The 26,531-nt window shown below is 43.1% G+C and overlaps 1 protein-coding gene across 1 annotated transcript in view; it reads left to right on the top strand.

The window, feature by feature from the left end:
- The window catches only part of LOC8039891 (protein RRP5 homolog), a 56,363-nt gene that overhangs the window by 23,025 nt on the left and 6,807 nt on the right, over positions 1–26,531 (top strand). The window contains exons 11-26 of the mRNA XM_029974497.3: positions 330–461; positions 586–621; positions 705–749; positions 822–1,010; positions 2,871–2,945; positions 3,008–3,103; positions 7,064–7,274; positions 7,996–8,133; positions 8,201–8,331; positions 19,161–19,330; positions 19,402–19,657; positions 19,723–19,838; positions 20,332–20,428; positions 22,834–23,025; positions 23,120–23,203; positions 23,298–23,394. Of these exons, the coding sequence (XP_029830357.2) occupies positions 330–461; positions 586–621; positions 705–749; positions 822–1,010; positions 2,871–2,945; positions 3,008–3,103; positions 7,064–7,274; positions 7,996–8,133; positions 8,201–8,331; positions 19,161–19,330; positions 19,402–19,657; positions 19,723–19,838; positions 20,332–20,428; positions 22,834–23,025; positions 23,120–23,203; positions 23,298–23,394 (2,065 nt within the window). The remainder of the gene's footprint in view (positions 1–329; positions 462–585; positions 622–704; positions 750–821; positions 1,011–2,870; positions 2,946–3,007; positions 3,104–7,063; positions 7,275–7,995; positions 8,134–8,200; positions 8,332–19,160; positions 19,331–19,401; positions 19,658–19,722; positions 19,839–20,331; positions 20,429–22,833; positions 23,026–23,119; positions 23,204–23,297; positions 23,395–26,531) is intronic.

The following is a 26,531-nucleotide window of genomic DNA, read 5'->3' as shown; positions in this document are numbered from 1 at the left end:
TATGAAAATTGGCCATGCACCCCTGATCACCTCTGGGCCCTGGGCAATGCATACCAGTTAAAAAATTACTATATAGGGGAATGAAAGGGCATCATGAAAGATTGTGTTAATACTTGTACTTTACTTTGAAAGTATGTTGTATTTATAGTACTTGACTTCAAGTATGTTGCACCCAGTGTATGTAATACTTTACTTAAAGTACATCATGTCTCATTTACTTTGTACTTTACTTGAAGTACCTTCTAGATGTACTTTACCCAACACTGAACTTCCACTATATTGTGCTTCGAATATACGCTTGTCATTCTGGTGTTTGCTCTTTGTTTTAGGGTTGGGTGCCTTTACGAGAACTGACGCGCCCTGGTGTCAACCTTGAGGAACAGTTCCCTCCAGGAAAGATAGTCGCTGTTCGTGTGGTAAACTGCAATGCAGCTGAAGAGACTCTCACGCTGTCACTCAAGGTAAATGTTCTCCTACACTTGCTATAAAATTGGCATTGGTGCTTTGGGCACCACTAAGAAGTTTACAATCTGTGTGTTAAACTGAAAGGTTGATGCTTATAAAATGGTCTCCATTTCTTTATAGTTGTCCCCAAAAGAAAATGCTGGCTTCGAAGTTCAGGTAACACTCCATCATACCACCTGTTACTGTTCTTTAAGTATGACAGTCATTACTGCAACTAAGCAAGAATTTTATTGTTTCAGGCAGAGCATGACCATTCGAAGCCTGGAGTTTTGGAAGTGGGAATGGTAATGTATGCTTATTTTTGGGCGATTTGACTCCACTCTTGACATAAACCACTTGAATGTTTGTCCTTTCAGGTCCTTTCGGGCACTGTGGAAGCAAAGTTGGAAGACGGTTTTTCCGTGCGACTTCCCACAGGAACCTCTGCGGCCCTACCCAAGGAGCACCTGTCAGATTTTGCTCCGCACTGTTGCCTCTTGCATGACCTGCTCCCAGTGGGAACACAGCTCAACAACCTGATGGTCTTTAGCACGCTCGGCCGTGTCGTATCCTTGTGCTTTTGTCTGTTGGAGAAAGAGAAAAGGATTTTGTGTGCTCGTGGTGTGGACATTAGGTAAAAGTAATTGTGTTTTGTATGTGTTAAACAGCGGGAAGTGTATCGGTTGCAATGTGCGTCTGGTGTCTGCTCTAAATGAGAAATTTGGCCGGTGCCGTACCACTGCTACCCTGGGGTCTTGGCGTGCATCATGCAGTAGTGATACACAACCGCACACCAGTTCTGCTTACAACTGTTGACTGTTACTTATAAGTAGGGTTCCGCGTTTTCGGTTTCTATTTTTTCAAAATTCGGCGTACTTTTTTCGGTGTTCATTTTAAAATTCAATTTTCGTTTTTTTTTTTGGCATATATTTATGCCCACAAAATTTTATCGGCGTTTTTCGGTGAATATACAATAAACACCAACGGTCACCGGATCAGATGATTCTTGTAGCTCTGATATTGGTGATCATTCAAAGAATAATGGCACAGATACATTGAAAAAGAAATGGACACTTTATTTGGCAAATGTGTGCAACTCTAAAAGAAACAAGAAAAAAAACAGAAGTACAGACAAGTCAGATATAAAGCCTATTTCCAAAACAAAAATGGAACTTCACCGTATGTACATCAGGATTACGTGATCTTATTATACAGTCGACTCTCATTAATTCAAACTCAAGGGGGGCCGAAAATTTGTTTGAATAAAGCAAAGTTTGATTTATCAGGAGTTTCTTCCCATAGAGACTCATAGGATGGGACCTGCATGTTAGTTTGAATTATCCGAAAGTTTGAATTAAGAGATTTTGAATTAACGAGAGTCGACTGTAGTACACACACATGTACATTCCCAAGTTCTCCTCGTTGATCCGCACTCTTTCTTCCCTGTTAATATGACCCTGAGCTTCGAGAATGCCCTCGCAACGCTAACACTGGACACCGGCAGGCTGAGGATATGAAGAGCTGCCTGAGCCAAAATTGGCCAATCAACCAATTGTGACCACCAAAAGAGACACGGTGCGACGTTTTGAAGCACACCATAACATGCAGAGCTTGCATCGAGTCAGTCTTCTTTACAACGAGTTAAAAAACACGCTTGTATATGGGGAGTCATGGGGCATTGCAGACTTCACGTTCGGATCGATGATGCGGCACATTCAAACCAAAACGTCGTGATGGCATCCGTGTATCCCATAAATTCGGGCACATTTCGATAGACACTGTCGTTCCACTTTTTCACCACGGCTCTGCAGTACAACTGGAAGGTCAAAGTGAGCTTTCCAAGTTAAAACTGAATTTTAGAAAATGAATGCGACGTATTTTTATCGGTTTCAATCGAAAATGCCGAGCCTAAAAACTGACCTTTTTTGGTTAAAACTGAATTTTCGAAAATGGATTCGGCGTACTTTTATCGGTTTTTATCGGTTTAAACCGAAAACGCGGAATCCTACTTATAAGCTTTATATTTTGCTTGCCATATTAATTTTTGCATATTTGTTTTTGATGATGACTAGGAAACTGCTCTATTATCTAAAACTCACTTCATTCAGACTTGTGTTGTATGCTATACCCTGCATATTCTTTGGCATGTGTCCACATTCTTGACTAATGTAGAGAGAAAAACCTTTGGTTTGCAGCAGAAAATAATATATTAGAAAGCTTTGACAAGCTCAGAGTCACGGCTAATCTTGCTTCTCTGCCTTCAGAACAAAAGTGGGAATGTATCATGTTCAAAAATGTAATGGAACAGTTTAAGAATGAAATACTTAGATTTACAGTCTGCAACATGTGTTTCTTTGAAAGGTGACTATTTCTGTCGCAAGCATTTAGAGGGGCGTCACCGTGTTTACCTTGACGCAAGTTTGCAGGTGCTGTCTAGGAAGGCCTCTCTTGTGAATGCCGCCCAAAAGGGACTCATAGTTCAGCACTTGAAGAATATTCTGGTAAAGGGTTTTTGTATATACATGGGTTGTCAAGTTGTTCTGAGGATGCCACTTTGTTTCAGCCCGGAACACTGGTCTATGGCGTACTGAGGGCATTTGTGAGGCACGGAATGCTGCTCAATCTTCCTGCCGGAATCAGAGGATTCGTTCCTCTCAAGGTGAGGTTATTGAAGAGTGCTCAAATGACCGCTGTCTTGAGTGGGTACTTAGGATCGCCTCCAACGTTTGTAGGAGTTTGTCGAGGAATAGTGGCGACCCACCGAAACGCCAAAATCGAGATACTGATACGAAACATGCACTTATTGACATGATGCCAAGCTGACATGGAGAAAATAACTGAGATTCCTTGTCGGCCGAGCATCTTCATTCCTGTTTTGCATTCTCTAGACTTTACTGATCGGACACTTTCTTGTTTTTCATTACTTTGTGAAAAAAGAATATTTGACATCGGTTACCACTGGGACGTACCCAGCCTCTTCATTTCTGTTGAATGAAGTTATGTTTACTAGGGTCCTTTGTTTTCGGGTTGTATATTTTCCAAAAATCGGAGGGTCAAATTGGGCCGAAATAAAGGTAATAGCGCAAGCTAGCCGATGAACGATCATACTTACAAAACCCCCGAGACAAGGGAAAAAAAAAAAAACAATAATAAAATGAAGGGACAACATTTGAGACGTTGCTGCATTGTCCCTTTTTCAAAGTCATTAAAATACAGAAAGGAGCAACAGTCTGAGCATTCTTGTAAATCCTAGATCCTTTCAGTCTTTAGATGTATCTGTCAACTGGGAGGGTGTTCTCTATGTGCAATGCACAATGACGTTGGCGGCATTTGCTAGACTGGTGTAGCATGCAATGGCATTGTGCCAGTATATATGGTTTTTTGGTACTCGTGTTCTGTGGGCTCGCTTTCAGCAGGTGCTGTTCAGACTGATTCCGAAGCGAAGGTGTGTCGGCGGACACGCAACCTAAGGCTGGTTCACACGCTGGCAACCCCGCTTGCGACCGGTTAAAACTTCTTGCGATCTCTTACGACTAGCAGACACGCTGGTGCCATCTACCGGGTAGCCTTGCAACACCTGCATTTTAGGTATACCATAAAATACCGCAGAAGCGCCCACTTCATTCGAACGCCCACTATTAACACTTCCCAAAGTTGGGAATTCTGCAAATTATGTGTGAAGCACCTGATTTGACCGGACAAGCGCCCATGTCGAGATTAATCCAGTTTTCAGTGAAAGTGGGGTGGGTGCTCCCACGGTATTTTACGGTACTGCTATTTTTTTCCACGCATTGCTCTTTCTTTTTTTGGTTCGAAAAACTTTCGACAGTGATATAGACTACCATTTCTCTTAGTGCATATGTCTGATCTCGTAAAGTGTGCACAACCTTGGCTCTAGTGAAATGCAGTTCCAGGACCACTTCATAAATGGCGCCAGCGCCTGTTCTCTAATTGCGAGAGATCGGGAGAACTTGGTTGGAAGTGGACGCGAGTGTGTGAGCGAGCCTTTAGAAGAGATTTGATATCCTCAAACAACTGACTGAGCAGACACTCCTGAAACGGATGCGGAATCACACCCACTTCTTTATCTTTGGCAGAGAAACATTTTCTAGGAAGGCAGGTTCTAGGGGGAACTCGGGTGTAATTTGATTTTACTAAAACTTGTTCACGGTGCAAGTATCGATCGGGAAGAATCGGGTTCTACCCTAAAACAAAGGCCCATTATACTGATTTCTCTTATCTTCTTTTTTTTTTTATGACAAAATGGTTATTTGTTAAGACGATAGGTGTAGCGGAGCTTGCTTATATATGGCATAAATTTGGCAAAAGCCTACTTTCTCTCCATTGCAGTTGTGTCATATGCTGTATGCATTTAAAGGGGGGGGGGGGGGGGGTTCAACGGTTTCTGGACGTCGGTAAAATTTTTGTAGAATTCACCCTCTGGCATTTTTGAAGTAAAGAACAGAAAACCGATTTCGCCTGTGCTGTCCCAGTTGTTCCGTAAAAAAAAGATAAATATTGGCATTCCTGGCACCCCTCAACTCACTCCCAGTCTTGAGGATCACACCTGGTCCCCCTCCTAGTGACTTTATTCGGGGTGCCGTGTAGGTTCCCGTGTGCTTTCTCGGAGGAAGCTTCCTCTCCCTCTCTCTGCGTACATTAGCAGGCGCTATGCTGCAGCTTAGAGCCGAGTGAGGTCACAAAAGCTTATCGCCGTGGTTCCTTCGGCTGCCACTCGCGGCTGCAAGTGGGGAGAAAGCTCGACTAATGCTTTGTGATTATGCAGCGAAATCGCAACATTTTTGAATGAAGGAGATGTTCTCTGTATCCTCCGAGACACGATAAACAACGCAAAAATGACAAGATACAAATTCTTTTAATCTTAAAATCGTTACACCGCCCTCTTTAATGGGGAACACTACTCAGAAACGTCAACTTCTGTACCACTTGTCTGATTTCTATCAAATTTGCAGTGGAAGTTTATAGTAGTGGCAAGACCATTCCTGCCAAATTTTATTGTCCTATGTCAATTCTGAAACTTGTTACAAATGATACAATATGGAAGTCAGTGTGTTTGCTTAGGAAAAGTATTGTTTTAAAATAAAATAAAAATATCTGATATTTATGTGTAGTATAGTTATAGGAATACCTATAGCACATACCCAGATGGTTTTTTTGCTATATTGCATTGTTTTTCTTAAGTATAACTCGATAAGAAGATTACAATTTTTTTTTTCATGTCTGCACCCTTTTTACAAATGTAGTTTTCTTTAGCATAAAAGAATGTAAAGTAGAAAAACTAACCAGCCAGGCATGTTCCTTGCAAAATTTTATCCCACAAAAACCACCTAAGAATAATTCTCTATTGTGTAACAGGAAAACGGTAGTCTTCCTAAAGTGAAATTTATGCCAAAACGTGGAACAGGGAAAACTGCATTCAGAGTACTCCAACCCCTACCTTTTCTTTAGCATCGGTGGACCGAAAATAATTTAGAAAAAACTAACTATGCAGTGTAAACTAATGAAACGTTCTGGGAATACTATCTAGATGTTGGTAGATGTAAATATAATATTTTTTCGAGATCAGCTTTTTTTGCAGAAATCTTAAGGGGGGACACTACCCAGAAAAAAACAATTTCTGTAAAAGTGGCTCAAGCATTCACTTTCTTGGGTAGTGTCCCTCCTGAAAGAAACGCTGCTCCGTTCCGAGAATTTCCGGATGATGAGCGATTTCACATTAACAAGTACTAATGAAAGGTACTACGTCGTTTGCTTCGCGAACAATGGGTTATATTTTGTGAAATCTTACTTTGAACATGAGCAGAAACCGAAACTTTGGCTCTCTCGGGCAACATTGACCTCGGGCCGTCAAAAAACATGACTACCACGTGGTACGAGTGGTCACGTGATCCCCTACACGACGACGGGCAGGATCGGGGCAGACCACCACTGGGGCGGGTGTGTGCAAGGCGTAAGTGTCGTCTGCATTGCAGTCTTCACCACATTTCGATGTCTAGGACATTCGACAACGTCTGCAACTGCAGCACACGTAGTGTGAATGAAACTCAGACAGTAATCACAGCCAGCGAGACGACAACGGCGATTTGGATGGTTAGGACGCAGAAGACAGTGGGACAGCTGAACGGCCCCCTAGGCTGAAAAGCGTGCTGTGCAGGCACGTTATGCCAATCACGTGGACACCAATGCCGATAAGATATGCTGCCGACGTCACGTGTTACGCTTGTCCCCAGAAGTAAAAACAAACAAAAAGTAGCAATGTTGATGGCGTTTAACACAATGTTGGCTATGCCAGCACCATAGCCTTGACTGCGCTGTTGACTTCACCTCAATTCGCCCGCTAGATTCAGCCGATTTCGGCAACTTGGCGCTTTCCGAAGTTTGCCGAACCGTTTAAGAAATGTCTAGACAGAACTAGATTGTAATATTTCACCGGTGGTCTTTCTAGGTGGTACCGAAGGGGACTGCATTGTTTTTCCAAAAACAAAAATGAAGCGGAGTTAGCATAAGAATCGAAAGAGTGTACGCAGACATGCACCTGTCGGCACGTTTGCCTGCATGCAGTCGTACTCTGTGATGACACTAATTGTTGCCTGTGCAGAATGTGGCCGACGAGTTTCTGCGGGAGCCATCCATGTCGGGCTTCGTGGTGGGTCAGTGCCTCAGTGCCAGGGTCACCGAAGTGATTGCCAAAAAGAACCAGTTGCGCCTCAGCACCAGCCTAAAGACCTGCGCCACGAGCCTCGACAATCATGCAATGGTGCTGCTCTCTGCCCGACTCGGTGACGATCGCCTCCTCGCCAGCCTAGACAGTTGAGTTTGTGTTTGAACTTGGAACGGGCTTCTCAAGAGAACTCACACTTTCGGGTCACCTCCAAGAATCGGCGACAGGATGTAACGAGTCGTATTAGAGTGTTTCGTAAATATTGTTTGACCGTGCGACAGGGGCAAGTGTGGATCAAACAGTGGTCCTTACTGGTATATATTCCTGCAGGGGTGGTAACACTCATATCGACAGCTACCTAAAGCCGCTTTATACGGAGAAGTAACGGCATCCTCTGAAGAACGCCGTCTGCTATCTTGGAGTTATCCAGGTGGCACTGTTGTTGGCGCGCGACTGCGAAAGAGCAAAAAATTAAAGCTAAAAAGTACTGTAAAACCCTTAATGTTCGCGAGCCCTCAATTTTCGCGAATTTCACGAAAGTTAAGGGCGCACAAAAATTTCGGTCCTTAAGGTTTTCAATGCAGGCGTCTGGAATTCGTGAAATTTCGTGGTCGCGATTATGTCGTCTGTGAGCGATTCGAGAAAAATAGGGGCCGCGAAAATAATGGGTTTTACAGTATGTGTGCCAGAGGGGGAGGAAGAAGACCTTTCTTACTCAGGGGCCTTACAGCTACCTTTTGGTGGCTTATTTTCCATGCATGCCGAACTCACGGGTGAAAGTGTTAACTTTTATTTCAGCCACCTGTTCCTTCGTTCTGATCCTGTGTATTTCGAAAAAGCATTGTAACATTACTGCATTTCTTATCCAGAGGGCGGGTCAAGTCAACCTCGAACATTCAGTCTGACCGAGGTGGTTGTGAAACGTGTGGACGCTGAGGCAGACTCTGTCTACTGTGAGACGGTGAACGGGGGCTTTCTTGCCGTGGCTGCCAAGGGCTGCCTGAAAGGTACCATGGTTTTGCGTATGGAGCAATCGTTGCCAGAGATTCACAGAGTTGGGTTCTGTTTTGCCAGGTTCCAAGCTGACACCTGGAAATGTCTTAGAAGCTATTGTTCTTCACTGCCGGCCAGGGGGACCTAAAGTAGCAAAGGTCTGCCTTGACCCCAGCGCCGTTAGAGCCTTCAAGACAGCCAAGCAGAAACAGGTGGGTTATTTAAATATGAGATTCAGTGTAAATTTAGACACGACCAGAGTGTCAAACAGAAATTGTTATCAATTCGGGTTTGGGTTCACGGCTTTCGGTTTAATTCTGGTTCAGCTTTGGGGAGCCAAAATAATGGTTCAAAGCGGTTCGAACCCCCAAGTTTTTTATATATTTTCTGCATTGTTTTGGTTATAGGCACTATTTCCGCCGTTAAACGACTAACCATACTGTATAGTTTTTTTTATCGTTCATACAATCCATTTTCATTTTTAAGTACCAAAAATAAGAAATTGCATTATTTAATTTCGATTAAACACTCTAAGAAAATCTAGATTAACGTACAGGACGTGGCATTTATATGACTCAATATCCCTTTGTTTACCTCAATCACACACACCTGGCCTGAATCAAAAGGTTGTCACGAAGTGTGATAGGTCACATAAAATACCCTTGATTGGTACAACTTTGTGTCGCAGTATTAAAAGTTAAATCGTGGTTGTGCTCTTTAACTCGGGAATTAATTACGGTGCATAAAATCATGGAATGGCCACCTTGTCACCATATACTTTATTGTGAAATCTAGTTTACGAAATGCATTTCACGATAATATATGATGACGATGCAACTGAGCTAAAAGCAATCATATTTTCAAAATATTGCAGAAGTTTTAGGACAAGCCCCCCCCCAAGTCTATCTTTTATTGAAACACTGAGCGGCAATTACAACGCTTGTTTTCTAATGCAACATTGTTTACACTCAGCACCGTGATGCAGGCGAAGGATCACGCAGAAAGGACTGATCAAACTTGTTCACTTTAATATACACTCACCTTCATACTCAGATTGACTCTGGCCTAAAATAGCGCGCTCCCAAGTTAACATTTTATTATACGGGATAAACTGGCATAGCCTGACTGTTGAGGTTGGTTTATGACAAGATGCCGGTTAATTCAATTTGCAAATAAGCATCACCTTTACTAATTGATCTGTTTTTGTAAAAGAACAAAGCAGTATTTTATACTTAGGATTCTGTGTTTTCAGAGTTCATTTTTCATCAAATTTGGAGGGTGTTTTTTGGAGTTTATAGGAGTTTATTTTTGTTTGCTTCCAAAATCTCCTAAATTCTGAGCTTAATTTTGCACCGTTTCCTATGAAAAAATAAGTAAATAATATCTGGCTGTAAACGTATGCTAGGTAAAGAAAAATAAAGCGAGTTTGTATCAATTAATATTTCTTTAGCTGGCTTTCGTGCTGGTGCCATTGCCATTACTAATTTGTCCCCCGCAAAAGTTGCACACACGTGTGGCTTCGATAAACGTCGATACCTTAAAAATAAACTCCTGTAGGTAGTCTCTTGGAAGCACTTTCATCTCATCCTATTCTCTGCTACCCCGCAGCCACGCGAGGTGGACTGGTAAAGGTTGTAATAAGGAAGTTTCAAGTGCCCCCCTTCCCAATTTTATGCAATCTCTATGTTCCATAGCTTTCAGTGTTACAAAAACACAATGACAATGGCACCAACACCAAATCCAGCTGAAGAAATATTAATCGATATCAGCGCATTTTATTTTTCTTTATCTAGCACACTTTTACACCCGGATATTATTTATTTATTATTCATAGGAAGCACTGCGAAATTAAGCTCTGAATTTCGAAGATTTTGGATCGAAACAAAAATAAACTCATATAAACTCCAAATTTTCCTTCCTCTTAAAACACAAATAGTATGGCCCAAACTGGAAAGCAATACGAGGCTTTTGTTGTGACCCGAAAGTACAGTAACATGTCGTCCTGAACCTTGACGAGATAAGCGGTAAGACCCTTTTTGTCAATGATCCGAGAATTGAAAGATAACTGTGGTGGCATTTTCCAGGGACCATTGACCCCGTGCACTGATGAAACTTGATTGTAAAATATTGTCTTTATTTAGTTTTCTTTTCCTTTTTTTTGGGGGGGGGGGGGGGGGGGAGCATTGGTACATAAAAAATTCGGAGCTTATCGGATCAATCCGAATCGACCAAAATTTTACCGGTGGGTGTTTTCCAGAGTTTTTCGGATTTATCCGAAAACATGGAACTTTATTTATACTCTACTCAGCATAGCAGCTACTTCTACTTCGTTTTACGACAACTTGGCGAACTGTGGGGGCTGCAGCCCCACAGTTCGACCCAATAAGGGCGTCGGAGCAAGGCACGTGATGGCACTCCATGCTCGAGGCCACAGAAGCCTCGTTACCGCCATAGAAACAGCGCCGTCCGCGACAAAAAAGTAGTTCTAGGCTTCTTTTTCTTTTAACGGCAATTGAACTCGCATGGTTGCATCTCTATTGACACTACGCTGTACGATATGGAAGAAAGACAAAGACATGTGATTTCTCAATGATACTTAATTCGGATCAACCATTTTCCGAGTACAACATGGCTTTTGAATGATGTTTAAACGATTGCAGCCCTGTAATCAGCCGCTTCCGCTCAAAACATCGCACCTGCCACAGATTCACGGATAAATTGAGCGGATGGTTGTCTCGTGAACATTTCCCGACGAGCTCGCTACTCTAGTGGACGTCAATGTTGCATGGCGGACATTCATCCAAAGTTGGTTGGTTTTGCAGCAGACGACTCTTGGCTAGCAGACGACAGCCGGTTCTTCCGGGCCTCGCATTCGGCGCAGTGACACAAACGGTCCCATGACATGTTGTCATGTGCCTCACTCCAGCGCTCTTATTAGGTCGCGGGAGCCGCAGCCTCCACAGTTCGCTAAGTGCCAAGTTATCGTCAAACGGCGTTTAATATGTCACTTTCTGACGGTCTGCGAGCATAATCGTCATAGTTCCGCCATGCGCCCCCGTGTGCTTTTTGTCCAGTCCACCGACACAAAATTGCTTCATCACATACAGGATTCAATAACACATTTCTATTTGTTTGAGGAGTTATATACAGAAACACAGTTACTTAATTAAATCAGCTTCAAAATCAGAAGTTCGTGTGAGGTTCTCCCAAATCACTTATACACATCTATCAAGGATAAAATGACAGAAAAGATTTGCAGAGCATATTTCAGATAATTTTGGGGTGCATTTACTTATGAGATATATATTTAAAGTGATTGGTCCTTTATTTATGTTTTCAGTAATGAAGTATATTTTTATTATAATCAATAAATTTTACTTTAATAAATAACTGCTTGAAACCGACACGGGAGGACGTTACTCAAAAATATGCCAGCTGTTAAGCTCATTTGCAGAAACATGCCTTTTTGTTCTTTGTTTGGCAGTGTGAAACACTGTGTTGTGGGGTATGCCAAAAAGGGGCATTGTGCTCACATGATAGATCTGAACGCAAATACACAAAATGTGCAGAAAGAGAAAGTTAATAAATTGTAGTTTTCAAAAGAATCCGATACATGATGCATTACTGCAAAAAGAAATAAATAGCAGGGGTGGAACGGCTGCGCCATTTTGCACCAGACGCATTTGTCTGCGCCATCCTGCGCCATTTTGCGGAAACTGCGCCACAGCCAATACCTCGCAACATTGTGCTCCAAATCGCACAACGTGCGCCAAAAAAATTATATTTTGTCTTTGTTTCGGTTCTTATCGACTCGATTGGCAACAATGAGTGCATTTAGCGTGGTCGGCCTTGCAATTTTTTGTTCTGTTTATTTTCCCTGTGTATCCCGAGTCGGAAGCGTACGAAAAAACTCGGGGGTCGGATTCCATGCGCTACGGACCTGCGACTGGATTCTTATTCTTCAACCATAAGCGGTTAAGGGGGGACATGGGCCTGAGTTTCAAAATTTTTTGAAAAAAGTCATTTTTCAATTTTGAGGCTTTCGGTTTTAGAAACTAATTATACACCCTTACACTAAATTTCATAACCATGCGCCAAATAGTTACGTTGATATAAAATATTTTCGACACAATGTGAGGCAGTAACAAAGTAAAGGAGTTCATTGTTTGAATGCATTTTTCTCAGTTCCACTTTTTGCTGCAAATGTCATACGAAGGAATCTTTTGTTCTAAGGTGAAATTATTCTGATACCACAGTCAAGATGTTTCAGAACTGAAATTTACTGGGGAATCGGGCTATCTAGCTTATTTTGTTTTACATTAAAGACCTCATTGAGAAAAAACTATGTTCTCAAAAATTGACATAGGACAGATATGCATCTCATATTTTGAGGTAATCACTCTTCCTGAAATATTTCCATTTTAGTTATAAAAACTAGATAGCCCGAAGTCCCACAAACTAGATAGCCCGAAGTCCCACATCCCCCACCTTATACTCAGGCAGTTAAAATGGTGCTTAATAGCTTCATTTGCATATCATAGATTTCTTAATGAAGAGTGACACATCTTCTTATGCAGGTATGTAAAGTTGTCCTAGAGAGCTGAAAGCTTGCACAGTACACCTACATCTGAAGTTAAATCTCCCCTGCAAATTTCATTCCGATCACTTGAGTAGTTCAGAAGTTCAACCTCTAGCCAGTGCGCCCCCCTTAAGCAAATCGGCCGAGGTGAGGTCGAATCGTTAAGCGTCAGATTGCCTGAAGCTCTGCGGCCTGACATCCGGACGTCAGCCAGTTGAAAACAAATAAGCTAAATATTCCTTTTAGCACTTCATCGTTAGAAGTCGGAACTGCATTCCTGCAAGATAAATCGTGATTTGATTGAACTGAAACGCGGTCCGATCCGAAACCTTGCCGGCCAGCAGCTTTCACGCGAGTGGTAGATCTACTCGGCATACTTTAACCTTGCCTCGGCTCATCGTTTAGAATAAGATAAGTTTGTTAATCGTAGTCTGCTGCTTCGATATTGAGTTGTAGAATGGGATAAACTCAAAATTTGTAGCCCTGTTCCTCTGCGCAACTGCACGTCCGTTGCTTACGCATGTCACGTGGTTCGCGCATATAACTCCGATGTGGAGCACGTGTGGGTTGTGCTATAAGCAGTGCTGGTTTGCATTTTGAGCAGCTGAAAGCCACTGAGAAAATATTGAATGACACTAGGGAGTTGTAGTAGACCGTGTCTGCTATCTCGCTATGCTTACCGCGCCCGGAAACGAGACCCAAAATTCTGCAGCCAAGGCTAACGGCAAGCGGTAGTTTCCGGTCGCGGTAAGCTTTGGTAAGCTTAGCGCGACGGTGGACACGGTCTACTGCAACTCCCTACTATCTTCAGAAACATATGGCACTTGCTTTTGGGTTCTCACTAAGGCCAAGTTTTCGCATCTGTTACACTGTTATCAAATCTACCTAGGTTCCTAACCACTCATGTTCATCTGTGCTGCTAAGCACAATTGAAATTGCTCCCGTGCTCGTCTAAGACAAAAGCTGAAGTGCAATGAAAACTGATCTGAGCTGCTGCTAGCCTGCTCCAGAATGTAGTTTTAGCTGCTCCCAACCTGCTCCAAAATAGCGGTTTCAGCTGCTCCCGTGGCTGCTCCCAAGTACATTTCATGAGTTCCACCCCTGCACTGCATAGAGATGCAATGATATTCCCGATTACACATAAATAGCACAAGGGACAGATGAAGATTTGTAATCTTAACATAAATCACATTTGGTTATCAGCTTGCATAAACTCAAAAAACTTTGCGAAATACTGCTTCAAGAGGTTAATGTTATATTCGGTTTTGTTCGCACTTGTTTTGGCCCTCACTTTAAAATGCTGTGCTTTATCAGCCATGCGCTTTAACATTTTATTATGCTGCCATATATCATAGTGTGACTGCTGTATATACTGCACAACTTTACAATTTGTACATCTACTTCTGCCACTGTTGCGAACATCGTATTTCACCACGTGCCGTCATCGCACTCTATGCTGGTGGTCATTGTGATTTGTTCTTGCTGAGAAAATCAAATCCAGTGTCTAAATCCACGAAAACACGCTTTCTGACAAGAGTGTTCTTGCAAACAAAGTAGTTCTCCCCGCCCCGTTTTCTTTTTTCGTTGCTCCTCCAGATAATACTTTTTATTCCCGAGGGACTCCCTCCTCCCTTTGGGAGTGTTAATTAGACAGTTATATTTGTGTCACTTGTTAACAGTAATGCTCCATTGCTTTTATTCTACCCCCAAAAATTGTATAGTTAAAACAAAGCTTGGGAAAGAACTTGATAATGATAGTCCTGTGAGACTTAAAGCGGCTGTCAACGTTCGGCTCTCCCTCTGAGGCCACTATGATCTTTCTTTTCAGGTGTCCCTCCTGTACACACTTGTAGTTCTTTGTAACATCCAATTGATAAGTCACATTTAGTTATTTCAATATAGGGGACAAGTATCTGAGGCAGTTCAGCAACAACGAAAACATGTTTGGGTATCTCAGTGATGTGTACATGTAAAATGGGTCAAAACATTTTGTACTTTTACTAAATACCACTAAGAACTAATCCCTGATGTTTGTAACTTGCAAAAAGACCAATTAGTTTTTCTCTTCGCGCAATGGCAGACGTATGAAACATAAAGGAAAGAAACAGCTTCCCAGGCAGCACACAATATTGGGGCGATATTCGCCTCGGGTCGGGAAAGTCGTGCGAGTATTGCCGATTTTTCGGTTGTATCGGGAAAATTGTGCTGGTACCATTTTGATTCTGCTGATATCGTCAGAATATCTGTTATATTGCGGCGACGCAACCATGATATATATGGTACACGAACCGTGTTTTTCTCTGAATATCGTTTCTGAATCGACAATAACTGTGCAGTATTAGGCATTTTCGGTTGATTCGAAAATGATATTGAAACAAAGCCGGTACAATTTTCACCTGGTCGATGTCCATAGAATATCTGCTATATTGCACCGACGCAATCCTGATATATAGTTTACGCAAACCGGGTAACCACGATTGCATGAATATTGTTTTTTTTTTCCTCCCAAAAAGATAACTTAAAAGGGAAGAGGAAAGAGACAGGACGACATGAATGAGAGAGGAGGAATAATAAGAAAGAGAGTGAACCCAACTTTTTTAGTTCAACCGCACGTGACCAGACTCGCTGGCGCCTTGGAAAGCCTACTTGGAAAGGGAGAGGGAGAGAGACAGTTGTGACGTACCCGGTCTTTGGTTAATCCTTCGAAGTAGGGCGCTCGGGCCCAACGCAAGATCCGGCTAGGTGCGCGCTTGCGGGTGTGGGTCTGTATGCGTGTTTCAAAAAGCGAGAGGCAACGGGCAGTGACTCATGGTGGCCGCGACACGCTTCGGAGAAGGCGCCCCCCCCCCCCCCCCCACCCATTTTGGACGTGACAATCTGCTGGCCTCCTCCCCATCACCACAAGCAAGAGGAGGACCACGTTACCCAAGCACATGGAAACAGAAACGGGCGAGGGACATTCCAGCAGAGCCTCCGACTGGAAAGATCTCAAGAAAGATCTCAGGCGAGGGAAATGGACGACCCTGGAGGGGAACAAACAGGAAGGAAGAATGGGGCCAGGGGCTGGGACTACAAGACGGTGTGGAGACCAGGACGCAGATTTTTCCTTGGAGGCAGTGAGACATTGACGGACAGAGGGGATAGTGAGGAAAGGATTTCCAACACCGTGGGAACTCGACACGGCTTCTCCGAGACGACCAGATCTGCAAGTGCTTGCCGGGTAATTTTTTTTTTTTTTTTGCTTGATACTACTTTATTTACGTGGATTCGCGGAACAAGTCCTGCTACGATTTGAATGACATGTGTGGCAATTTGGCAACTAGTCAACGATGACACTGGTCATTATCGACAGACCCTCTCTCAACAAAGAGACTTCTTGGAGTTTGTGTTCAAATGTTTTCGTGGCGGATAAAGCGGGACGTATGGATACGATAGACAGGTGAGAAACAACTTCTTTACGGGTTTCCTTGGTCATGTAGGACGCGAGCAAAGTGCTGCAGTCAATTTATTTTTTTTTAAATCTCGTGATAGAATGGGATCTTGTCCTTCGTTGTTATCCGCGTGCTGTTGCGTCGACATTTGTAAATATGCGTGGTAATATTCTAGTTTTTATGGGAAGGTGAATAACAAGTTTGTGATTATTGAAAGTGCGTTGTTGGTGCCTATGTGTATATTTATACTAATGTTACCGTGTTTATACTAGAATCTTAACTGTATTAAGGTTACAGTAATATTGTATACAAAATAAGTTATATTTTGTTCTAAGGTAGCTCAAGCCAATAGGGAGAAGTAAATTAGTTGACTAAATAGTAAGTTCAGTACCCCTGCCACGAAAAAGTTTGTATATTTTCATTAAATGATTTGGGATTTAATCAGTTTGCGGTCTTGAGTGATTATACGAGTGTCGCAAGCTGATTTGGTCGACCCCATAATGTCATTTGATCGAAATTACATTAATTTTCCCATGTGGCTGGGGTATAATGCAAGAATTCAGTGACTGCACGCAACAACAGTCGCTTACATGATCGTAAGTGACACTTGTCTAGTGGTGTCCGCGTTGAGTATGTCTACCTGATTTTAACTGTTATCTGTTTTGCTGGGTCCAATCACTGCGTGTCTCGCCATTTTGCCAAAGTATTTCTGTATAAAAGATGCATTCCTACAACAATAATTGCGACTTAATGTTTTCGACTTAAAACAATCACATTTTTCTATAGACGTCTTATACGCATACCTCGTGCCATTTCGTACCGATTATTTAGCGGTGCAATACTTTGCCTGTGTAATAAAATGGTTTCTCGACCCATTGTCATGTGCAGCATTCATTTTAGCTAATAAGAGACGCATATGTGACTGAAAGCGCATTACGGCGGTCGATCCACGTGCATTGCCTTTGCTTCGACGCGCGCCCCCGATGGCCTTCCATTGCGACGTCACGAGAAGAGCGCTACGATCTTATTTCTAGGAAGTGTTGGCTAGTGGGCTGTTGGGCTGAAGTTTGTATGTGCCGTGTATGGGTATGCGCTGAGTGTATTTGTTCAGCTCATGCTTGTGGTATGCGTAATGTATCTACATGTGTGGATAATAAAGGTGCCAAAAAGCCCGATGCGTAATGGTGGCGTGAGCAAATAAAAATATTTTTGTAGCACATAAATTGTGCGATATCTATAGTCCATTGCAACTTGAGAAGGAAGGGCGAGGGCAAGACGGGCTGGGGAGGAGGAAGCAGACAGAATGCTCAAGAGAGAAGGAGGTTTCCCCCTCTCTTCTCCAGCATTCCGTCTGCTTCCTCCTTTCCGACCCATTTTACCCCCGCCCTACCATCTTGAGTTGCAACGGACTGTAGCGCCGAAGCTCCAAGTACTCTGTAGATATATGTGCGATATCTAAGTACTCTATAGATATACGTGCGATATCCAGCAGGTGCTCAGACGACACGCCAGCTCGATTGACATACGCGATACCCGGTGGATACTCAGGCGACGCTCCAAGTACTCTATGGATATACGGGCGATATCCGGCGGGTACTTCGACGACTCGATTGACCTTGGATTAACACACAATGTCCGGCGTGCGCTCAGCCGACGCTGCTAGTACTCTATAGATATACTGAGCGTCCGGTGGGTACTCAGCCTGACGGTGGCGGTACTCCAGTGATATTGTGCTGGTACTGCCCCGCTTTTGAAACAATATTGTCTAGACATTGCGTGGATGGGAAGAACTGTATATTCTGAGTATTTGCCAACAATATTGTGTAGATACTCGCCTAATATTCTTGTGCCGCTTGGGTTTCCCCTCCTCAACTCACAATTAGGACAAGTGGCGAGTGGCGACGTGACCTGACACTAATTATATACCATCAGTGTTCATCATAATCATGCGCTGGAGTTGGCAAATCGTAAAGCATGGGCTGAGCTTCAGACATTGTTAGACTTTGGCTATTCTCATCTTTGATTTAGCAGAGCTATTACCCGTTTGGCGATGCTGATTGTCATGAACCGGAGCACTTGACTCGGGCTCGTGACGTCACAGTGTCAACAATGCTAATACATCTAATTACGTTCTCAATTTAAACCAGCTCGACGTAGGGACGTGACGTCAAGGGGCCACGTGACGCGACATTACTTGCCTTGACACCGTGACGACACGAGACCATGTCACACATGATTAATCATGGTGCCAATACAAAAGCACCACGAAAACCATAAATTTCTTATACGTACGCTGCAATTTTGTTTATGACGATTCGATCGATGCATAGAAACACAGCTGCCATTTTTTTATTCTCGAATATTCGTCATGTAATACTAACAAAAAAAAGGGGGAAAAAATAATACGGTGAATCGTTTTGAACCAGTTACCGTTATATTTTTTTCTGATTCCGTTCGAAGATGGCGGCGAAGATTTCGGTTCGGTTCAGTTCTGGTTTGGGTAAAAAGGATGGTTTGGTTCGGTTCCGGTTCGACACTCTGGACGCAACATAGCACTCTGTTCCTTGAGATAGTTTAGAACTAACAAAGAGCAAATGAATGTACTTCCTGAAATCTTTCTTAAGTGACTGCTCTAAAAGTGTGCGTGCACATGTATCATGGCATTCTTTAATTGCATGGTTTGGCTGCATTTCAGAATCAGTCAGATTGGTTGTATGTATGTTTATTAGATTCGAAAGTTGGTCTGCATTCAGATACGACCACTTGCGTCTCATCGTAAGAGCACAATTAGGCCTGTGCAGTATAGCCGTTAATCTCGGACCTATAGCATGCATAACATAGTATATTGATTTCACGAATCTGCACCGGTACAATGCCCATCTAAATTAAAATTGGCAGGAGCGAAAGTTTAACTTATGATGTCTAGGTCTGCAGTATGGGCTTTCACTGGCACTGTGGTTTGGCGGCCTAGAGTACGTGGATGCACCAAGATGGACAGTGCAGGCAGCCATCCAACTTTTTGAAACTGCAGGTAACCCTGAGAAGCATGCATCGTGGCAAGGTGCTTTCTGTCGAGGAAGACTCTGCCGTGGTTCTTCTGTCTTCGGGACACCTGTGTCTGGTTCCTCGGAAGAAGCACCTGAATGACACGCGCCTTCTGCCTCTACAGACAGGAGCTGAAGTCCAGGTTTGGGCTTGGAAGTAAGTGGGGAAACAACTCTCTGGTTTGAGTGCAGCGAGCTTGACCCGTCTTGCCTCTGTGCGGTCAACAGGCTGTCTAAAGACGTGGTCATCGGGGACTTCAAGCGCAACTTAGACGGCGACACAGCAGAGAACATCTGCGAGACAGCCCCCAATGTGCAAAAGCAGAACAGTTTGAAAGCTGCCAAAGAGGATGTGGAGATGGTGGAAAGTGAGACTGAGCAAGATTCCGGAATGGAAGATGAGGACGTGGAGGAAAGGGCAGAGACCCAGGAGTCCACAACAGAGGAGATGTCAGCAGATGAAACGGTTCAAGTACCCAACTTGGTGAGTCTCTCTGAAGCCTGTGGAGCTCTCTGTAAGATCTATGACTTGGCCTTTGAATCTTCCAGCCTAAAATTGACAGATCTCTGACCAATGGCAAGGCTGGAGCTGACAGGTCAAAAAAACCTCGACAGGAGAGTTTGACTCCAGCGACACCAAAGAATGGGCAGTTACACGAAGCTACGTGAGTTGGCTCCAGATGCTTTCGACACCTTGGTGTCTTTATGTCAATGGAAGTTTCATCATGAGATTCACCTGTGCTGTAAGCTGTCAGTAATTCAACGCTGCTTAAAACTCCCAAAATTTTTTTAGAATTATAGCATGCTATAAGCAAGGGTCTATTATCTATCACTGCACAAAGGAACACTACTAAGAAAAAAGTGTGTTTTGCTGTTTTACTCTCGTTTTAGGATATAAAATTGAATGTTATAATAGGGTTTAATCAAGAGCTAGTGGGGCTCTTTGACAAGCTGACCCTTAAGTCTTGGCAAGCCATTCAATCCGCTAAAACCAACCTCATCTGTTAGACCGTCACAGATTTATTGTATTGCTGCTTTCTTCAATTTAGTGAGCCAGTTCCTAATCCAAGATGTTTTGAAGGAAGATTGAGCTGACTGAAATTAGTGCTGCTCTATTGGCACTGCACTAATATGTGTTTGGCTGCTTGTTTCTTGCAGTGTGGAGTCTGTGGAGAAGTTCCAGCTGAAAGTCAGCCTCAAGGGAGGCTCAAGGGGTCGTGTCCATATAACCATGATCAAAGAGCAGCCCAAAGAGGTGGGTTTCTTACCTTGGCCAAGTCATGACTAATGCTAGAGGCAGTGGGAAGTTAATTTTAGGTATCTACAATGCACTGGACCATTTTCAGTATTAATATAATTGTGATTGCACGATTATAATGCACCCCCATTCCTAACACGCAGGCAGATTTAGTTTCCAGATATTCAAAAAGTAAATTGCTGCCGATTCAACCACGCAGGTAAAATAATGAAAATTGAATACATACCTCATAGAACAGCTTTTATGAATCGCACGACAACCCAAAAATAAATGCCGTGCACTAGTCGCCGTTGTCAGAGCCCGACGGCGGTATTTCGCTGTCCACAGAGGTAATCCTTGCTTTCGTCTGAAGCGTTTTATGTGCGGCGCTTCTTGCGCTTGTACAAGTGCAAGACCATTGCCTCTGGGAGGGTCGTCTCCCAAACAAAACTTTGCGAGCTCGTCGGATCGCTGGGATTACAAGGTCAAGCAGTGCTGACCCATTGTTATCTTTTCTTGCCAGTGTGATGTCCTTTCATTTAAATAAAGCCTCCTAGTTGAATTTCTTTTGTTATTAAATCTTAAAACGGCAGACACGAGTCCATAGAGGCAAGAGAATGCGCATGATACGGATACCAAAATGGCAGATGGAAACAGATGGTAAGAATGGCGATGGGGTCACCCTCCTTATGTCATTGTTGCGTTTTTCTTTTGTGTTTCGGTTTTTGGTTTCGATTGTAACGTGCATGTAATTTTGGGCACCGATTTTGGCGGAAAAAAAGTCCGAATTACAGTCGTGCAAACGCGGTAACATTTTTTGGAGCCTATACACCAGCTCAACTCTGTTACGTCATGCTGCAATGGTGGCGCTTTGGGTGCACTTCCAGTCTGAGGGTGTGGGCGGCAGTCGCCTTGCGGGACAGGCATTCTTGTGTTGTTTTGGAAGAGACTAAAACCTGCCTTTTTGCCAAAACGCCGTGGCTGGGGCTGTAGCAAAAGAGCCAGGAAAGGTGGGAAGATCAGTTTTCATGTGTTTTCTTCCTGGTCGGTGTGCCCAAGAACATAGATAAGTGCCGTGAAAAGGGAGAACTAGTCACCCCCAGACCACGATTGCTTGTGCGGGAAGCACTTTGGGTTGAATTCATGGATACTTTAGGTCGTCAGATTTATTTTTGTTCCAACATGAATGCATCCATCAAGTTGTTCGGATCACCCGCGGTCCATGTTCAGTGTGTCTTCACAATGAAATAGCCATCTGGTCACTGTCGTCTGCTCTTTCAAACGACAGCGGCCAGTAGACAAAACATTGCGATACAAAGTAAGTGCAGGCCTCAAAAAACTTCTTTTATTTTGAAGGTTGTTTGGGTAAGTAGGCTCAATGTAACCAGTAGATAAAAGGAGTTGTTAATCCTTGTTATCAGTGACCATCACCGACTTGTTATGCCTGATTCATTTGGTCTGATTCTGCTTGTAATTTTTAGTATAAGCATCGAGCATCGCAGCTGCCATCCACACTTTTGCAGCCTGAGCGACGTCGTGACTGAAAGTAGCGAGCAGAATCTCATCCTATGAATCGGGCTTTAGTGTCCGTTATACTGTGTTCACACAGAATGAATCGCTGCACATCACGTTTACATGAAGTTTTTTCGGTGCAACGAGCCTTGTTAATTTCACTCAGGCCACTAAAGTAGTAAGACATTGCTAGGAAGACGTAGAATCAACAATTCTAACGCGAAAAAGAGCACAGGGACTCACACTGATTTTGACATCACACTCGAATGGTTTGTTGATGTGGGATGTTGCGCTTCTTGCCTACACCCAATTGCGCACGCGCAACGCAAAGAGACAAAGAAGGAGAGCAGACAAAATGGAATACTGTGTTCTGTTAGCCCAATGTGCAGCTTTGGCTGTGTCAGGTTTTTGGATGTAACAACCAGGAAGGCTAACACAACAAATGGGAAATGAACATACTCATCCCCATAGGATTGAAAGGGACTGGAGTTTGTGAGTGTAATAGCCGTGAAAATGTATTAGTGAGGTTCTGCACTAGATACAATGAATAGTTGCTTATAGAGCATTGTGGAATGGATTTGTGTTCAAAGCCCATCACATACCATTGGAGATAAACAGTTTGCCTTCCATGCTGTTAATCTATTTCAGGACTTTTGACAGATCTATTTAAGAACCTCACAGTGCGTAAAATCTGGTTTCAGTCACATGACCTTGTGTCACCGGACAAAAGGAAAAGCAGCAAAACCAAGAAGTCACTTGTGCAGTACTAGATGTATCACTGGAAATTCACAGTCATGTGACAGTGACATTAACGACTTAGTTCCCCTCCACGATGACGACACATCACACGTGGTTCCGCACCATGAGCTTCCGTCTCAGTTGACCGAGTACCAACTGTTTTTGACTTTCAGGGCGAGAACCCCATGCAAGGCTTCCAGCAAGGAGACAAACTCCGCTTGCATATTCTAGGCAAGACAGCGGTGCAGCACAAGAGGATGTTGGCCATCACAGGGCGCAAGAATTTGACTGAGTGCAGCCTATTTCCCCACAGAGGTGGCTGTGAAGTCCGGCCCGGTAATACGGTGACAGGATTCTTCTCGCACGTGAGTTGCCTGCCCTGGTCTCAGCGTTAAAGACCAAAGACACAATCTCACGACCAATCATCAAACCTTTTCTCGTGCCGTACTTGCTCTGCAGTTCTCCGAGGGCAGTCTCTTCCTGGTACTGTCCACAGACAAGATGGCCAAGCTGCCCATTCTGAACATGAACCTACCGGCGGAGGTATTGGATTCATTTTCTTGCTGGGTTTCGCGGTTCTTTTTTTTTTTTTTTTTTTTTTCAGCAAGTTTTACATTGGCCTTTTTAATCTCCACAGGATCTGCCCTACGTTCACAAGCTGTACAAAATAGGACAGGCTGTCCGTGCCAAAGTGCTCCGGGTGGACAAGAACACGGTTGAGCTGTCGCAGCTTGGTATGTAGGGAAGTACTTTGTCAATGGGATTCTCATATTCCAGAAAATCCTCAAATAACAAATTTTTCCTTTTCAAGGCTATTAGCATTTCCATTTTAAATAGTCGTTGAATAATACTTCGGAGAACAAAATTATGATACTTTAAGCTCGAAAGCTTCACTTGAGCACATTAAAATTGTCCTTCTTAGTCTTGCCTGCTGTCCATGTTCGATCAGACGAGTTCAAACGAATATTCTTTGTCCCAAAGTTATTCCCAAATAATTTGAGACTAAGGTTTTCTGTGGAAGACTATCATAATTCCTGGACTAAAGTCCGTACCCGGCGTGCAGTCCGCAGGGGCAAATCTCTGCACATAAAAATCTCGTACACTGCGCACCTTGACAAATTCCTGCTTTAATATTTCACCAAGAAGTTGGTATCTCCTATATGGGTGTTTTCATCTCAACTCAAGCACTGTTTTGGGGTTGAATTTTCAATATTGAACAAAAAATGTATGTATTGGAAACATTCCTGAAATGAAAAAACAGAAACGGCAAGCTTGACAGATTGTTGTTGTTTTTTTTTCTCAAGTTATTGATTATTGAAGTGGCCAAGGCGAAAACTAACGTTTCTCCCACCTGTCGGGTATCGCATGTTTGACTGCTCGCTATTTTCTCACTGCACAAAATAAAGCACTAGGACTCTTTTGTGACACTCTCGAAATACATTTAATTATGCTTAGGGAATTGAAAGTATATTTTTAATAATTTTGTTTTAGATGTCCAACTGTGCTTTTTTAATTATATATATATAAAAAAAAACAGTTCAACATTTTTTTTTAAATATATTTCAAAATTTGACGAGTTCTTACGTGTGGCTTATGTAAGATATTTTAATGACCTTGACATCACCAGAAAGCTCACATTTAGCTCTTTTCAATTAATATAAATTCAAATATTGTCTTTAATATAAAAAAAAGTTTGTTTGAATTAACGAATGTTCTGAAAATCTAGCAAATTTGAAATCGATTTTCTCAAAAGCTCCATTTTTTATTTGCTTCATTTTTTTTATTAGTAGCATGGTATAATAGTGGTTTATTAAAAAATATAATATAGTGTGTTTTGTTTATATGACCGCAATTAAAGCTTGAATTTTATCAGATGTGTGTTGTTAAATGGCAAGCCTTTTTGCAGAGTAAAATACCTTTTACTTTGCATTACGCACAATTTTATTTTTAAGCTTACATGTTAAGTAAAGTAAGAGGCTCGAGGTACACCTATAAGCACTTCTTATGAGTTGTGAATGCAAAAGCACGCACGCCGCTTTTCGCTCCCTTCTTTAATCTGCGGCCTACAACGCGCTGACTTTGGGCGTGGAACGGTGGAGCCGCTGCCTCACGGACACGCAGCACCATCGGGTGAGCGATCATTGAAACTGCCGTGTGCCTTGCGGCATGAGGAAGGAGCAGACAGCAACCTAGTTCTCAGCAGATGGAACCCCTTGGTTTATTCCATGCGCCGTATATATTGCCACGCGCCTACAACCGATAAGAGGCCAGCAAACGTGGTGATCAGTGATAACACGACAGTGTGATAACACAGTCAGGATGACACCACACAAACTGACGCGCACAGCCAATGGGAGCCTCGTCGACGTGCGCCAGCCAGTGGGACCGAAGAGTAAAAGGTGCCGTTGGGCTAGCTTTGCGCATGGCTTCATTAAGGTGCCATTTTGCATGGTTTCAACGCTCAAAACGTCAGCTCGCTCCATGAGACAGTTAATGCTTTCGCATTAATAATATTAGGTTATTAACTATACCATGTCACAATGTTGGCCTAAATTGCACCTATGCGAGAACGCAGTCACGACGAACAATTGACAAGATTCAAGCTTTAATTGTGTTCATACAAGCAAAATATTATATTTTCTGTTTATATTTTTTGATAAATCAATTATACCTTGCTACTAATCAAACACAAAAAAATAGTTTTTTTTTAGAAAATCGGTCCCGGAATTTGGTGGACTTTCGAAGCATTCAGTCATTCAAATATATGTAACATATTTTGTTTTGGGCTTATCATATTGAATTTGTATTCAATAAAAAGAGCTAAGTTTGGGCTTTCCGGTGATGTCAAGGTCATGAAAATGCCTTAAAGGGGCCCTGCAATCATATTTAAGTGTCTACCTTTTTTGTGGTTTCCACGTCTCTTGGGGTTCGAGCAAGCTAGCGCGCACGGAGAGAGTAACTAAATATCACTGTGTCATATTTTAACTGGACGACGCGGAAACCTCCTGCACCGAAGGGGGTGACCCAGGCTGTTGAAAGCGCGCTATATGCGACGTCTTAGGTCCTGTGCTTGCTACAGGTCGGAGCCGCTAAAAGCTTATTTTTAGTCGAAATACAAAATATAAGTGGCACGAACCCTTTCAATTATTTATAAAAGTAGTTTTTGTTCAGTATTTTAGATCAGAAAAGAAACAAATACGGTTTATAAAGTATGGAAACAAGAAATGACCTATCGACATACCCGCCACCAAGCGGAGGAAAAGGCGGCACATACTTGAAAGGAGTAGTGGGATCAGGCGCTGACACAGAAAGGTCCCGGATGTACGCAGCGGCGCTGCAGTCGTATCGACTGGAGGATCTGACCGGCTCTGGAGCGTTCCGAATGCCTTCGGTGAGCAGCTTTGTCTTACAGTTTGGCCGTTTCGCGGTATGGCAGCGCGAAGTGGCTTCCATTCTGAACTGATCTTTACCCCGTGTTTGCTGTCGTTTGTGGCCATGCCGAATTAGTGCTTAACTGCGCAGCAAATGCATTGAGAGCCGCTCTGGCTGCCCGCTATATACAACCTATCGAGAACATGCTTTAGTGGCGCCCTCTCGTGCCTTCGACATGGAGTAGGGCAGCCGTGAGTGCTCGCTGAGCTCGCTACCCCTCCTCTAGTTCACAGCCACTCAAGCAACCAAGGACGTCATGAGGGAGGTTATTTTTTGCTTGTTTTTGTAATTTTAATTTGCCTATAACTTTTAAAATAAAGCGAAATTCGAGAAAAGAAAAGTTTCATTAAGTTACGAAGTTCAGTGCACTCAGGTTCGGTGCAAATTAAAAACCAGTAAAAAAGTCCTTGCAGGGCCCCTTTAAGTAGATCACAGACTT

This window comes from Ixodes scapularis, unplaced genomic scaffold (genome assembly GCF_016920785.2).
Source record: "Ixodes scapularis isolate PalLabHiFi unplaced genomic scaffold, ASM1692078v2 PGA_scaffold9__187_contigs__length_104089568, whole genome shotgun sequence".
Taxonomy (NCBI): domain Eukaryota; kingdom Metazoa; phylum Arthropoda; class Arachnida; order Ixodida; family Ixodidae; genus Ixodes; species Ixodes scapularis.
The sequence above is the reverse complement of the archived record's forward strand: the minus strand, read 5'-3'. Positions and strand labels throughout refer to the sequence as shown.